The sequence below is a fragment of the Porites lutea genome, chromosome 2 (assembly GCF_958299795.1).
Source record: "Porites lutea chromosome 2, jaPorLute2.1, whole genome shotgun sequence".
Taxonomy (NCBI): Eukaryota; Metazoa; Cnidaria; class Anthozoa; order Scleractinia; family Poritidae; genus Porites; species Porites lutea.
Window position 1 is genome coordinate 32,628,739 of NC_133202.1, and position 15,101 is coordinate 32,643,839.

The 15,101-nt window shown below is 38.3% G+C and overlaps 1 protein-coding gene across 1 annotated transcript in view; it reads right to left on the reverse strand.

Moving 5' to 3' along the window:
• LOC140928362 (uncharacterized) overlaps positions 1–15,042 on the reverse strand; it is a 48,748-nt gene extending 33,706 nt beyond the window's left edge. The window contains exons 1-12 of the mRNA XM_073378102.1: positions 14,921–15,042; positions 13,372–13,437; positions 13,101–13,223; positions 12,198–12,286; positions 8,396–8,443; positions 7,349–7,468; positions 5,990–6,045; positions 5,702–5,787; positions 3,607–5,172; positions 2,477–2,996; positions 1,311–1,511; positions 75–205 (exon numbers count right to left, since the gene is read on the reverse strand). Of these exons, the coding sequence (XP_073234203.1) occupies positions 75–205; positions 1,311–1,511; positions 2,477–2,996; positions 3,607–5,172; positions 5,702–5,787; positions 5,990–6,045; positions 7,349–7,468; positions 8,396–8,443; positions 12,198–12,286; positions 13,101–13,223; positions 13,372–13,404 (2,973 nt within the window). The 5' untranslated portion in view covers positions 13,405–13,437; positions 14,921–15,042. The remainder of the gene's footprint in view (positions 1–74; positions 206–1,310; positions 1,512–2,476; positions 2,997–3,606; positions 5,173–5,701; positions 5,788–5,989; positions 6,046–7,348; positions 7,469–8,395; positions 8,444–12,197; positions 12,287–13,100; positions 13,224–13,371; positions 13,438–14,920) is intronic.
• Positions 15,043–15,101: the final 59 nt, after the last annotated feature.

Genomic DNA, 15,101 nt, shown 5'->3' on the forward strand with positions numbered 1-15,101 from the left:
TTAATAAATGGTTGATATTAAATTTAATATACATGTATATTTGTTACTGTGTCTGATATTCATATTTGCTGTACCTCTGATGATGTGAATTTTCCTGCAAGAGTAGTCAACCTCCTACGGAACTTTTCCTTGCTAGGAAAGGTATGGTGAATAACACAAGAAGCATTTGTGATGTTCATTCTCTCAATAACATCATCAGTCATAACTAAGGGAGATAAAAAATAATTATAATCAATGATTGAATGATAGGAAACAGGAATACATGTAGCTATAGTATGGTCACCGAGTTTAAAAATTATAGCAAGACAGACAGAGAAAAATATGTAAAAATTACAACATTAATTTAAAATAAGGAATAAAATCACACAGTAATTTGCCTTGAGGTACATGTGTGCAAAAAATGGTTAAAGTCCAAAGCGATTACAATAAGTAAATCCATAAAGAGGAAATAGTTTGATGTTAGACCTACATGTAACTTAAAATAGATCACCAATAGTTTAATGAATCTTAACAGCCTTTTCACCTCATGATTTTGTAAACTTTTGAACAATGATTTTAATGATACCTCTTTCCAAACTAACCTCCTCCCTGTTGAACTGTTTCTGCCTATTTTTTTTTAGCTATTTTTTCTCCTTTTTCTTTAAACTTTCTTGACATCCTGGACAGTATTACATTTGGACTTTAAGGAGAGTAACAATTTTCTGGCACTTCCACTTTTGGGAATAAACCAACCAAATCTGGCCTTGAATTGCCAAATCGAGTGAAAAAAAAAAATAGGCAAAAGATGAACAGTCCAGGACAATGTTGTCATCAAACTTGTGCAGGTTGAAGAGACCTTTCAATTTAATAATACCAGAATGAGCAAGAATTAATCAAGGAGTCCGGAGAAAAAAAGGCAAAAACTGTGTAACTACCCTTCCTTCCATCAAAAAACCTAAAAGCTTTCCCCAAAGCTTTTTCCGCCAAAATGAAGCCTAGTAAACGCCCAGCAAACAAACCAAAAAAAAAATCATGAGGCAAGAAAAGCAAAAGAGGAGAAAGCAAAAGGTCAAAGTGGAGACTGCTGTATCACTTTTACACCCAAAACTGAAAATTTTCCATTCTGTGCTGATGCCCAAACTTTGGAAGCTGATTTTTGGCATCTGAAACAGAGGGCCGCAAAGTGCACCACCTGTAGATGGATTTTTTGGCTCTTTATAGCCAAACAGTAACCAGAAAACTTGCTTCAAAATGTGTTTTTCTGCAAAATTCCCAGGGGCCCATGGGTTAATACATGATTTAATAATAATAATATAATGATTATACAGTACCTAATACAGGCATAGCATCAGCAGAATGTGGGGTGTTCCACTGTCTCTTAATATTTGCAAGTTCCTGGCCACTGGAAAACTCAGTTGCCACTAATGTGTAACAGCAATTTGCTTTAAGAAATTCCCCAATAGCCTCTGCCTCTGAAGTCTTTGATGTGAAAACACAGATGTCCTTTGTGTCATTAAAAGACTCTATGTACCCTGTGATGAAAAATAAAAGCACAGAAAGGCAAAAATACTAACTATAAAAATATTATTTATTAGTTTAATTAGTACATTTATTAGTACTCACAAAAGAAAAGGAACCTACGACCTTCTGGTTAATAGTTCAGATGCTCTACCACTGAGCTACAAAAGACTCATTATTATTGGATAAAGGTACAGGTACATACATTGTAAATGTAATATAAAAAAGTACAAGACACAGAGTAGGCTTAGTTCAAATCTACCCACTCATACAATGTACATGTATAGGACTGCCTACGATTGTTCAAACGTTGGATAGTGCTATCCGCTGGATGAATTGCTATTGAGTGGATAAGTAACAGGGAAATCAAATGCTTCATCTACTGGAAAGAGATTTATCCAGTGGACAGTGTTATCCACCTTTTAAACAACTGGGGCCTGGTGCACTCTGTAGATGATTGTTACTGCAAAACCCATTTTGACAAAATTCAACTTTGAAATAACTATGGAACAATGGCAACTTAGGCTGAACAGGGTGTTCATAAGGCATCGGAGATCAGAGAATTCCCCGTTTATCATGCAAAAATTTTCAGCTAACTTTCGATAGCCTTTGACTATTTTTTTATTCAGACGTGGTTCCTCTTTCAAAAATGTTATTCTCCTATAACATTACACCTTTCTCCTTCTACTAGAATTCTTATAATGAAAACCCTGATGAACCAATCTGTCAGATAAGTGTCAGCCTGACGTGTTAAAGTACGTTGTATGAATTAGTTCAGTGTAGGAGAGGACCACTGTATGATTCACTTGCTACTTCTAATCAGTGTTGCATAATAGTCATGACATAACAGTCTATGTGGATTTTACACATGTAACCTTGCATGCACCTCCAAACTAGACTGGGAGAAATACAGGCTAACTAAAGTTTACATTTTAAAACAGCTCTGATCTAGAGAAAAAAAAAAAGAAATTTGCCTTACCTAGAAGTTTGTCATTCCTTTGAGAAGCAGAACAAACAATTACAAATTGCAAGACGCTTCGATAAATAGCAGCTTCTATCAAATCTGAGATAATCAACACAGGATTCCCTAGATAAGCCTTCACCAAAGATGACAAACCCACACTCCAAGATGTTGCCATAACAACAGCTTGGCGTGGCGCCAAGCGACTGGGTTGGGATTTCAATAGCTTGGCATAATGTCTCATAACGTCTTTAATCTCTGATGTAAAGTCTTCAACCATGACTTCCGCATCCTGAAAAACTATGTGGCACAGCCTGCTGAGATTGATATAGCCTTTTCGGAGCATTCGAACAAAACAAGGGGGTGTAGCAATCAGAATCTCACATCCATTCACCAACTGGACAATCCTTTCATCTTCTGCACCTCCTCCAAATATCAGCTGTACACGAATAACCCTGTTTCGTCCAAGCATCCGTGTACAGTGGTAATATACATTATCTCCCCTAGCCCAGGTGGGAACCAGAATGAGCAGCTTGGGCTAAAAAAATTGATACAACATACATGAACATTTACTTTAGTAATTATTTATCATTACATTGTTAACACGATTTAATTCACCCTGTCCATTTTAAAAATACATGTACAGAAAAACAATTCCTCTGCTATTCTTGTAGCGGTTGTCAAATTAATGATAGTGAAAGGTTCCCCATGATTTCAAGTGACAAACCAGACTCAGAAAAATTAGGAAAATAAAAATGACATTGGCCAAAAAATCGGGCTAAGTAGGACTTGCAATCATAGTCCTACTTATTCAGCACAGTTTGTTTCCCTAATACTTAAATGTATCTGTTGGATAGTAATGTACACTGTATCTGTAATAGAGCTATGCAATGTTTTTATGAGGCCAGAAATATGGCGTATGATAACTTGAGATACATTGGTGCCACTTGCACACAAGGTATGAAGCAGCCACAAGCAAATAAAATTAATTATCAAAGATTTTTGCTCTGTTAGCAAAAAAATAAAATGCTATGAGATTGGTAACTTATCAACTGAAGCTAGGCAATGCTTAATAACTACAGCTGTAGCTTTAATTTTCGACAGTGAAGGAGGAGATAGTTTTACAGATATAATAACATTTCACTTACCCCACTTCCAGATGGAAGATCTGCGTACATTTGTTGTTCTTCAAGTAACTGATAGATGATAGGTACTATATAAGCAAAGATTTGTCGTTCGTTTACTGCACTGCAAACTCCCACAACATCACGGCCCCTCCTCAAAGCAGGCCACACATGTGCCTGGAACATATCTGGAGATTTGTTATGTATACCTAAACTTCGTGCATAATAATCATATGGGGTTTGTTCTAGAGAGAATACTGGTCTAGGAGCAGGAGCACCCTCTGTTTGGACAAGGACACCATCAGAAAATGTTATTTTTCTTCCAGTAGTGGGATCCACAGGTGAAATTGGAGACTGACATGAGATAAACCGTTCTGAAGGAAGAGGTGACTTGATGGAAGAATTGGAACTTGGAGAGAAGATGGCATTCAGTGGAGAAGTTTGGTCTGCAAATGCCTGTTTCTCTCCACAAACAGTAGATTGTGATAGTGAGGGCTGGTATCGCTGAGGTAAACTTTCATACTCTTGGTGCTGAGCTGTGGAATTAGAAGATGGTGTTAAGAGTTCACTGACCCTATTATAACCTGTACTAGAGTCCTGCAATTGCCTGTTCCACTCTCCAGTATCACTCCTTATAGAATCTGCCAAAGATCTTAGTTGATGGGAAATTCTTTCTACTTGGGGCCGTTCACTATCACTGTCTATGGAGGGCAAGATTGCCTCTGGGCTGTGAGCAAAGTTGGTCGTTTGCAAACTAGAACACAAATTATCTCTTTGATTTCTAAACAGTGCATCCACACTAATAACAGAAGAAGATACGGGCTCTTGCCTTGTTGTGTCTATTGAAGAAGTGTTACTATCATGCAAATCCAATAAAGGCATTTCACCATGAGAGTAACCAGAATTGTTTTTGTCTAATTGCACTCTTTTCCTCTGAAGTGAGTCCTCTGGCTCACTGGATGAGCCACTGTATTGATAGGACACTGAATGGGGACTTCTTTTCTTGAGAATTGGTTTGAGATTTCCAATCTCTGGAGATTTTGATGGGATTGAGTAACCTCTAATGCTGCCACTACCAGTGGCTGGGAGCCTTGATGAGAGAAAGCGCACTCGTCCAGAGTTTTCATCACTGGAGAAGTTATCTGCTCTCCTGTACTGTGATTCACTTCCAGTAGTAAGACCAGATGATGCTTGTGGTGAAAATCTTTGTGAAGAAGCCAAATGACTTGCACTGTTAGGAATTCTTGCTGAAGGCTCAGTAAGCGTACCACCGTCAACACCACATGAGCCAGAAACCTGCCTTCTCAAAACATTCACAGGGGATTCCCCAGAACTTAAGAATAGGCGGCTATTTTTTCGATAATCCGAGGATTCTTCATCTGTGCTGTTTGATGACTGCTCACTGCAGGTTAATTTGCCATGGCTGATGTACTCTTTCAGGTTTTCTATCACTTCTGATCCTTGCTTCTGGAACTCATCATTTAAGGCTCGCAGTTTTGCAGCTTTGCCTGGGCTTATGCCTGAGTTTTGCACAGTGTCAAAGAAGTTTGTAGCAAATCCATTGATCACTAACTCATCATTGATGCAAACCTGCCAAAAAAAATTATCATTAATAGTAACAGTTCCCTGAGAAAGCAGCCGACATTTTAATGCCACCACCGATTTACCCATGATATGATGTCTGAGAAACAAGCTCGCTGAAATTCCGAACTGATAACGCATCACTACCCAAGTCTGGGTAGTGCTTCTGATTGGTCATGCCACAGGGAAAATTTGCTTCAACCAATCAAAAGTACTACCCAGATCAGGTTAGTGTTACGTCATTAGTAGGCGGCTTTGGAACTCACACCAAAGGCACAAGTTCTTGAGGACCGAGTCATCTGGGAACATTTTGAAATTTAGAGTCCCGAAATGGTGTTTCCAGTCAGTAAAAGTATACTACACTGTCCATGTACATTGTTGTTATAGAGGTGGTGTTAAAAGGTTACATATCTTGAGGGTAAAGGATTTTATCATCATGGCCACAGGAATTGGCCTGAGGATGCCACAATTCAGGACTAAACTGACCCTACTTTAGAAGTTGACAGGTGCCAGCTACATGTATTATTGAGAGACTTACCTGTGTATGTCCAGAGTCTGCAAACAAAAGAACAAAATATCTTCCTTTTTCATCTTGCTTTTGAATAGAAACTTGAAGATTACAGCCTGAAAGAAAGATAATAATAAAATTTATTAATTCCATGATTGTTAAAAAAGGGATCACATGCACCATTATCTCATTTTTGAGGAGAAGAACAACAACCTTGTAACACGCAAACAAAATTATACAGAGATTTGCAGAAGCAATCAGCACTTACATGCACAAGCGCCTCTTCTAAAACTGTAACAAGTAAACTGTAAAATGTACCTTGTGTAAGATTTCTGAACAAACCAGTTGCTGCTTCATCCCAGTGATCTGTCTCTCTGCAAATCAATACAGAGACACATACACAGGGTGTTTCAAAAGCTTGTTCCGATTTTTTTTTCACTCAAACTTCAATGGTTACTAAAACTACTTATTTTTTTTTACAATTAGGTATGTTTTTCCTTATTCATTTTATATTGAATAAAAGAAATATTAGTAAACAGGATGGCTCCCTTTATTTATTTATTTTATATTTATTTGACATTTTCTAAGTGGCAGGGTATAGAATGTGCAAGCTTCGTAAGCGTGTATAGTCTTACATGTAGGTCCCATTTTTCCAGGCAAAGTTGAGTCGCCTTCTCAGCTCGTCCAGTGTTTTGCGGGCTAGATCTTTGTTCGCTGTCTCATCAGCGGCACTCCAAATGTTCAGATCAGGTGAGTTTGCTGTTGCAGAGGTTCTTTGGGTATAACATTTGGCAAATTCTTCTGACACCATCTCTGGTGTTCATTTTTGCAAGATCTCCATGAACAAAGAGTTCACTGAGTGGACAGGCATAATGCATAGTTGAATGGTAATTTTGGGACTCTTTTTGCAGATTTTTTCCCACTTACACCTGTATATCCTAATATGTTCAGTGTGATAGGTGTATTGAGTGTGGCCTGCATGTATTGGCAAGCAATGGTGTAGTGCACATCAGGGCTGAATGCCAACAGTGGAGGCTCCCGGATCTCTCAGGTACTCACCCACTAGATCCAGAGGTGTTCATAACTTTCAACGCAACAGAGGGGAGCACAAACAACCTAGTATACACGTGCATGTGTCTATGCTACAGGTCAAATTAATAGTTCCTAGGTTGATTCTTGATTTCCTTTGTCTAATAGGACTAGAGGACAATGGAAATTAAGAATCAACCTAGGTTAAATCCAAATTAACTTGGGATCAAATTTGACCTGTAACATATACATGTTGCATTATGTTCCCACCTACATGTACTATGCATTACACTGCAGCTTAAGAGGGGTATCCAAAACTTTGCAAGTAATTGGGGTGTGCATGAACTGCTTGTTCTTAGACATGCATCTGTGTCTGAATCTGCATGCATCACTGACTCTCATTGGCATGTTGCATTACTCAGGGGTTAATACATCAGTGTAAACCCCTTCTTCCATATAGGGGTGTTTACATGAACAGGTATGCATACACAGTCTATACAATATGTTATGGCACCATTTTTATCCTTGCTGCAAATTTATTTTGATTCTTTGTTTAAAGCAGTAAAAGTGCAGCCCTCATTGTTTTAGTACAAAATAAGTACACTGTAATTTGTTGAGAGTGCTTAACTTCAAATTATTTACGCTTACTGTTTAGAGGTGCTCAGATCAAAATATGCTGTTACAAGTCCAAGTGGTTTAATTCCAGTCAGGAAACATTCCATGGCCTGAAAGGGAATGTTTAGGTATTCTGTTGGAACCTCTCTGGTCCTAAAAAGAAAATAGACAAGCAGGCATATGAGCTGGATAAATAAAGAAAAAGCTTCCATTCATCAAAACATCAAGCTGTAACTTACATGTGACTACCATGGTGCCCATGTAAGCGTGTGAAATGAAAGCCTTAGAAAGATTGTGCATTCATGTACATTGCTATTTTGAACCATTTAGAATTAATAATTTTATCTTTATAAATAACCACTTATTCTACAGCCTTATTTGATATATTAGTTGTAAAATGTAATGTAGCATTCATTTCAGAAGAGGCTACTTTGACCTTTAGGCAAATTCATCTCTAATGCATACTACATGATTCAGTAAAAAAGGGACTTTAAATACAACTTGTTAGCCTACACTGTATTCCACGTGAACACCCCTAGTTAATTTGTCATGACAAGTGAAAGGAAAAGCAAAAAAGAAAAAATGGGTGTCGCCTGCACGGAGGAGAAAAGGGTGACCTGTCTCACTGACCTGACTTGCCCCAGTCCATGATATTTTTTTCAGGCTCACATTTCATACAGTCCCTGTAATCCCTCGTCTCAACTGAGAGCCTGGAAAGGCTGTTTCAATAATAGATTATAAACTATACTGTTCTCTTCTAACTGTAATCACTGTCTAATCACCCTTGTTTCTTCGTATTCATGTTAATCTTAACGTTTTCTCTCTCCCAGTGTTGACAAAAATAATTTATGCACCACGCCAGCAAAGTAACTACATTTTACAATTTGAATAAAGTGCTTTCTTACTGCATCTAGTGCATTTTACTGCATCTTGTAGCAAAATAATACAGAGCTCCTTGCTTTTGTTTGCTGGACAAGTCATTCAATCATGTACCCTGTACATGATTGTTTGATTCTCAAAACAGAGCCAAAAACTATTGCTTTACCATAGTTTGAGTGTGTACATACAAAACCTTCTTACCAGCAACAAGGAATAAGAGTGCTTTCAGCTAAATCCACAAGAAAGACACTGAAGGAAAACAAATGGCTTAAAATCAACCTTACAATAATTATGTTATAAGACAAGTTCCATTACTGTTTTCCTAAAGTAAGTGCAGTGTTCTCCCTAAATTTTAGCTCAGCAGGTAAGGGACCATTCATGGACGGTAAGGCAAAAATTATATACTTTTCTAAGAGGGGGGGAGAGGGGGCAGTGGAGTGAGGGACATGGACCCGCCCTCACTGGGAAATTTTTTTTTTCCCATATTTTAAGACCTATTTTACGCAAATCCGCTGTCGTTATCTTTAAAAAACAAATTAAAACGTTTGATTATGTCATTAATGTTCTCTTTCCAAAATGCATGTCCCTAAAAAGGAAAGCTGTATATACAGTACAGAACCAAAATTATCCACGAGTAAAAAGTGGCGTCAGAAGTTGCTGCGCCGCAAGAACATGCAAGCCACCGCAAGAGGTGAAAGTGCCGTATTTTTGCGGACCCTTTGTGGTTTACCCGCAAGAACTTTGAAACGAAAGAAGTCAAAAATCTTCACCGCAAGAAGCTAGAAAATTACCGCAAGCCTCAAGAAGGCGCATGAATTTCTTTATAAGTGTTAACCTGAAAGAAGTTTGTGGTGTTTGTCGCCTTTTTGTTACAACACCGTTTTGTAGCGTTGATACTAATTCACTCTGTGGCAGCAAAAGGTAATCATGCAAGGACACACATAAAAAGTTGCAGCCTGAAAAAGCGAACAGCTTTCTCTGCTTTTTCTGCAAAGTGAACACTTCAATCGTTCAGCTTTTCCAAAGTTAGATAAAGCGTGTAAGGCGTTTGTTTAACAAAACGATCTGTAGTTTCGAACATTTCGATCATTTCATAGTACAATACCATAGTCTCGGCAAAACAAACCAAAGCCGTTGAATTTCTGCCACAAGAAAACATGGGAATTATTTATTACTTTATTGCGCTAATTTGAAAGAGCCTTTAGTGAAATTATTCCTTACTTTACTTTAGCATGTTTTTTTTCCAAGAGCGCTTTAAGTTGACACAGTTGCACGTGCGGTATCAAATTATACGGCTCTTTTGCGAAACATACTATGATCGTTCCTTATTTTTTGAAGCGCTGCTTTTTTTAAAATCAAAATTGTACACATTTCCTCGCTTAAAAGGTTTCCTTTGCACAAGATAATTTTATATATACCGTTTCAAAATTCACCGATCATTGTTTTGCAAAACGAGCTGCAGTGCGCGTTTTAAAAAAAACATGAAGTATTTTTAGTTTATCTTTTTTTTATACTTGTTACCTATACATCCCTGTCATTGTAAACCAGCACGAACGAAACAGTTTTAGGGTTTTGAATGTTCAAAACTATGTGCCTAAAGTATAGATTAGTGATCCGCTGACAAAAACAGAAAGCGGCACAGCTATTTTATTGTCATAATAAATTTTCACTTGTCTACGGCAATTTTACCGCACTGGAAGAAGTTGTTGCGCTGCGGTTCGAAAATCCCACAGCAAAGAAATTCTTGTGGTTAAATTTGTAACCGCAAAATAAGTTCTTTGGCGTCTTGCTGGATTCAAGCGCAAGCGCCCTAAAAAATAATAATAATTAAAAATTTATAACACGCCTTTCCCATGCAAATATGATCAAAAGCGCGTGACAACACGTAAATGATGAAAGAAAATAAAAGCTAAAATGAACAAAATAATTAAGGCTAAGAATAAACAACGCTAAAAATTAAATAAAGATAAAAAACACTAAATATATTACATAGTAGGTTATAAAAATGACATATCTAAAGCTAGTCTAAAAAGATGCGTTTTAAGTAAAGATTTAAAACGTTCAAAATTGTCCTCAAGACGGATGTGAAGGGGCAGATTGTTCCATAAATTAGGGGCAGCAGATGAAAAAGCACGATCCCCTAAAGTCTCTTTCAGTTTTAAACTAGCATACTTTAAGATAAGACCGCTAGCTGAACGGAGATTATAGCGCGACTGTTCTTTAATAGCAATCAAATCGATCAAGTAACCAGGCGCATGACCGTAGATAGCTTTAAAAATAAAAAGAAGTATTTTAAAATCAATACGAAATTTGACAGGAAGCCAATGTAACGAAAATAGCCGCATGAAGTAGGCAGCTTGCGGACGCAAAAAGAAGTTCCTGCACGTGCATTATTTTTGGGCTGTACGTTTTGTACTTAGGTAGCTATACTTTTCCATATATTCATTCATTTTCTTGTGAGGATCGGATCGGAACACATCTTGCATATTTTTTTAAAAAAAAATTATTTAATTTTGCTAAACCTTTAAGCAGTTGCAGGCGGTAAGAAGTGTTGCTTCAGGCGGTAAATTTTACTGGTTACCGCCTGATAAGGAGAACACTGTAAGTGCCGGCACTTATTTCAGAAAAACACCTGACCTTCCCCAAAAATACACCATATTTCCACATTAACAAACCAGCAACATAATTTTCAGTAATTTATTGGGATTATAGCAGCTAAATGGCCAATGGTGGACATGGATTCCTTACATATTTGGCTTGGTTTGGCTTGTGGCTCCAACTTACTTTTTCAGGCACCATTCACCAAGCTCATCTACATGTATTGCAGATGGGTTAAAACTGCATTAAATTTTAATTTTATGAATTTACATGTAATGATAATGAATTTGTATAGCACTAAAACTAGAGAAGAATATTCAAAAGCGCTTTACATTAAGTTAAAATTAATGAATAAATAACAAATAAAAAAAATTAAAAATCCCTGAAAGCTACAATAATAACAATGATATGTTATGCTATGGTAAAATCTAAAAAAAATGAAATGAATGAATGAAACATTAGAACTATTCCAACAAATTAAAGGCTTTCTTAAAAACCAATGCTTTAAGTTGCTTTTTAAAAATGGGCAGGCTGCTACTTGTTCTTATAGTTAATGGCAGCGAGTTCCATAAAACAGGTGCAGCATGAGCAAAGGCCCGATCCCCAAGTGTAGAGCAGTTGACTTTTGGAACGAGCAGAAGAGATTGTGCACACGAACGAAGAGCATAATTAGCAGCTGGTTTCAGGGATAAAAGATCTTTAATGTAGGATGGACTTTGGTTGTGTAGTGACTTGTAAACAAAAAGGAGCAATTTGAACTGAACTCTAAACGTTACTGGAAGCCAATGTAGGTCGATAAGAGCGGGGGTGATATGATCAAATTTCGCAATCTGAAAAGTCACTCTAGCCGCGGCATTCTGGACTTTCTGTAAACGATCAAGCTGATATTTAGGTGCAAAGATACAAAGGCATGGATCAGTGTCTTTGTGGATTGTACGGTAAGGAATTTTCTGATCTGTCTTATGCTGTATAGTCCACGAAAAGCCTTGCTACAAATTTTAATACTACTTAACCTTGTCCCTTGAGGCATTACAGGGAAATCTCAGACCGAGGCCTTGATGTATCAACTGAGCTATAGGGAGGTCAATATGTCAAGGCCTCAATCTGAGATTTCCCTGTAATAACCAAACGGACAAGGTTAATAAGTCATTTATAACATTATACATGGTCTTTTCATTATGTACCAGTCCTGAGCCTGCAATCAATTAAAACCAACAACTGGTCAAACTTAAAAAAACCATGTCATCTCAATGAGTTGTACAATTGAGCCCACAATACAGTCATGTGACACTGGTCAGTGGATACCCTTTTGACAGAAAACAATTGATCATAGCTAGCAATGCCCAGTTATTGCAAGAAAACAGCCAATCAGAGAGTGCCTACTATTGTAGCTATAGTAATGTACCTGGCTTGAGGTCCACTTAATGTCTGCAACACATTCTGCACTCTTGCCCTGTACCAGCATTTGTCAGATGTCCTTCTTACAACACACATCTACATGCACAAAAGAGAATTACCAAAACTTACTTCACCCACATGGGGGCTAACCTCAACACTAACCATCCTATAGACAGCCAGGGGTGTAACCAGGATCTTTCCACAGGTATGAACTATTTCCCAAATCCCCTCCCCCCCTTCCCAGAAAGGACCCAAATATGGGCCTTGATTCTATGTATAGACAACAACATACATGTGAGTAAATTGTAAAGTTCTTTGTCACCTATTTGGGGTCATCAACTGAAGTCATCAATCGCTTATCATTATTCATAAACTGCTGTTTGCCACATTGTTTTTGACAGACAGAAGTACTATACAAACATACCCCATGCTGGCCTTTGCCTACTGCAGGGACAGGACAAAGTAAAAACAATGCATTGATGCTTTATAACTGCTCCCTATTTTGTGCCTTTTCTTAGTTGTATTACTCAAGAGTCAGTCCACCAATGAATCACATTGCTTTTCTCGAAACTGAGATTTTGGTGGAGAAAAAGTACATTTTAATTGATTTCAAAAAGAAATAACTGAAAGAAACAAGCAGAATAATGAGTTAAATAAATTGTGTTGAGGCAAATTGTGCTTTTACCCTCGACTTTTTCAGGTAATCTGTATGCTAACCCTCTCACTGCATTTGGTGGCAACTTAATTAGAAGTGCAACTTCTCCAGTGGTTTCCTATTTTGGACTTGATTTCAAGAATTGCCTTTGACCATTGCCTACTTCATTTAGTTATGATGCCTGCTTCAGCTTTTGCTACAAACCAGCTCATTTCTGATACTGTGGTACAGCTGTCAATCTAACAATCGACTCACCTGACCCTTACCCAGAGGATTTGTTATTTCTGGGGTTTTCCTGTCCCTAAAGTGGTCATTTAGCTTTCCCATGAAGTCTGGATGAGCAGTTGGTTGAGCCCAAAAATGACCAGCATCAATAACCTATAAAATATAACAAGAAAGCGCAAGGATTAATTTCAATGCTTTAACCCTAAGCGACAAGCACTGTTAAATTAGAAACACCACGAGAGAAAAAAGGAAGAAAGAAAATCTCTAGAAGACGAAAAATACATTGGTGCTGTGTGCAAACCTTAAAAATATTTATATCCACAATCGCATCCATGTTGCTAAGCTGTTGCAATCCCTGTTTACTGACCTGTTGATATGACACAAAACAACATGCAACTGTAACTAGCCTGAGTATCAGGCCTTCCTAAGGGGATAGGGGAGAGGAGATTTTTGATGGGAGAGGGGGGAGGGGGGAGAAGAGAAAGGAAGGCCTGACACAAAACCATTCAGCAAATCGTGTGACACATCCAGAATCTGGATGTGGCAGTGATTGGATAACACACAATATGCCCTGACGTCACCGACCGCAAGTAAACACGAGCAGAGTGTTTTGATTTCATGTGTTAATTTTAAGGATAGAGACGCAGAGAGGAATTCAAAGAGACTCTAGAGGGCGCTCTCAAGTTCTTTCCGGGAATAAACATAACACCCGAGCAAGAAATGTGTTTTCAAAGCCTCGTAGTTAAAAGGAAAGATGTTCTCAGAGTATGGAAAAGCCTCATATACCAGCTTCTGCCGAAACTATGTCCGAGTATTGGTTTCACAAGACCAGGACTAGCCTGCGAAACGAAGAGCGAGGAGACACGGATGTTTTCGCAGGCTTGACCAGGACAAAGAACACGATATCAGTGCTTCAGATATCTAAGTTTTGATTTACAACATCCTGCCGCTAAAAGGGTATTGTTACTGTAAATAAAATTAGAGCGAGGTAGCCATGTATTGAGAATAGCTGACAGCACCAAGGCTTTAGCTTGACTTTAGATTTTCCCTCGGACGATTTTCGGCCTGATCTACAGCAGCTTTTTAGCTGCCAGAATCTCAGGAACCTGCTTATTAATGAGCGCCGCTGTTGTAACTCTGTAAACAAAAGCAGTTTACAGTTTTCTGGGCACACGTTTATTCACAAACAGAGCATTGGCGAACTTACATTAGCACAATTCCTAAAGCATGTTATAATTCCTCAAAAACGGCAGGTTTTCCATCACAAGTATTCGAAAACTCCTCATTGGAGGTTTCAGAAAAAGCGAAATCGTTGCAACACAAGCACCGGAGCTCGGCAAGACCGTATGGTGAGATTTATTTTCGGCGAGTTTTTTGACACGTGAAGCTGACAACCCAATAACCGGATGTGATTTTGATTGGATGGTTTCGAATCATGCTGTGTGGGGTTGGAAGGCTCCAGTAAAAGCATCTGTGTCAGGCGTTTCTCTCCAGCTCTCTCCCTTTTTCGCTTCCATCTTTCCCCTTTTCCCCCAGAAACGCCTGATACTCAGGCTAAACTGTAACCTACAATGTAACTAACGGCCCGCGGGAGTCATGTTATGACTCCAAGATGATCAGCTAAGGCCTAACGCCTTTAAAACAGTAACAAGATCTGTGTACTTAAGTTGGGGATAACGCTACAGAGCTTTATAGATCTGTCTCAAGAGCAACTTACCAAGCCTTCACTTGCGCTCCTTTATCTTTCGACTTCTCACGTGTATCATTGAGCATATTTGAATGCGGCTGCCATTTTCATTAATATTGTAGCAGGGATCTTGATTACGATTCTTCATAATTAAGATACATACCTTACAACTTATTTAATCTAATGGTAGGAGGATATAGATTGAGAATTCGTCCAACAAAAGCCTTTTAGGAGGAGGCACATTCGGCATTCGCGCGGTTCACGGCGCCATGTTTGATTCTAGACTCGACATCAAGTCGAGTCCAAGGGTTTGTAAATTTCGGAAAATTGAAAACAGAATAGAC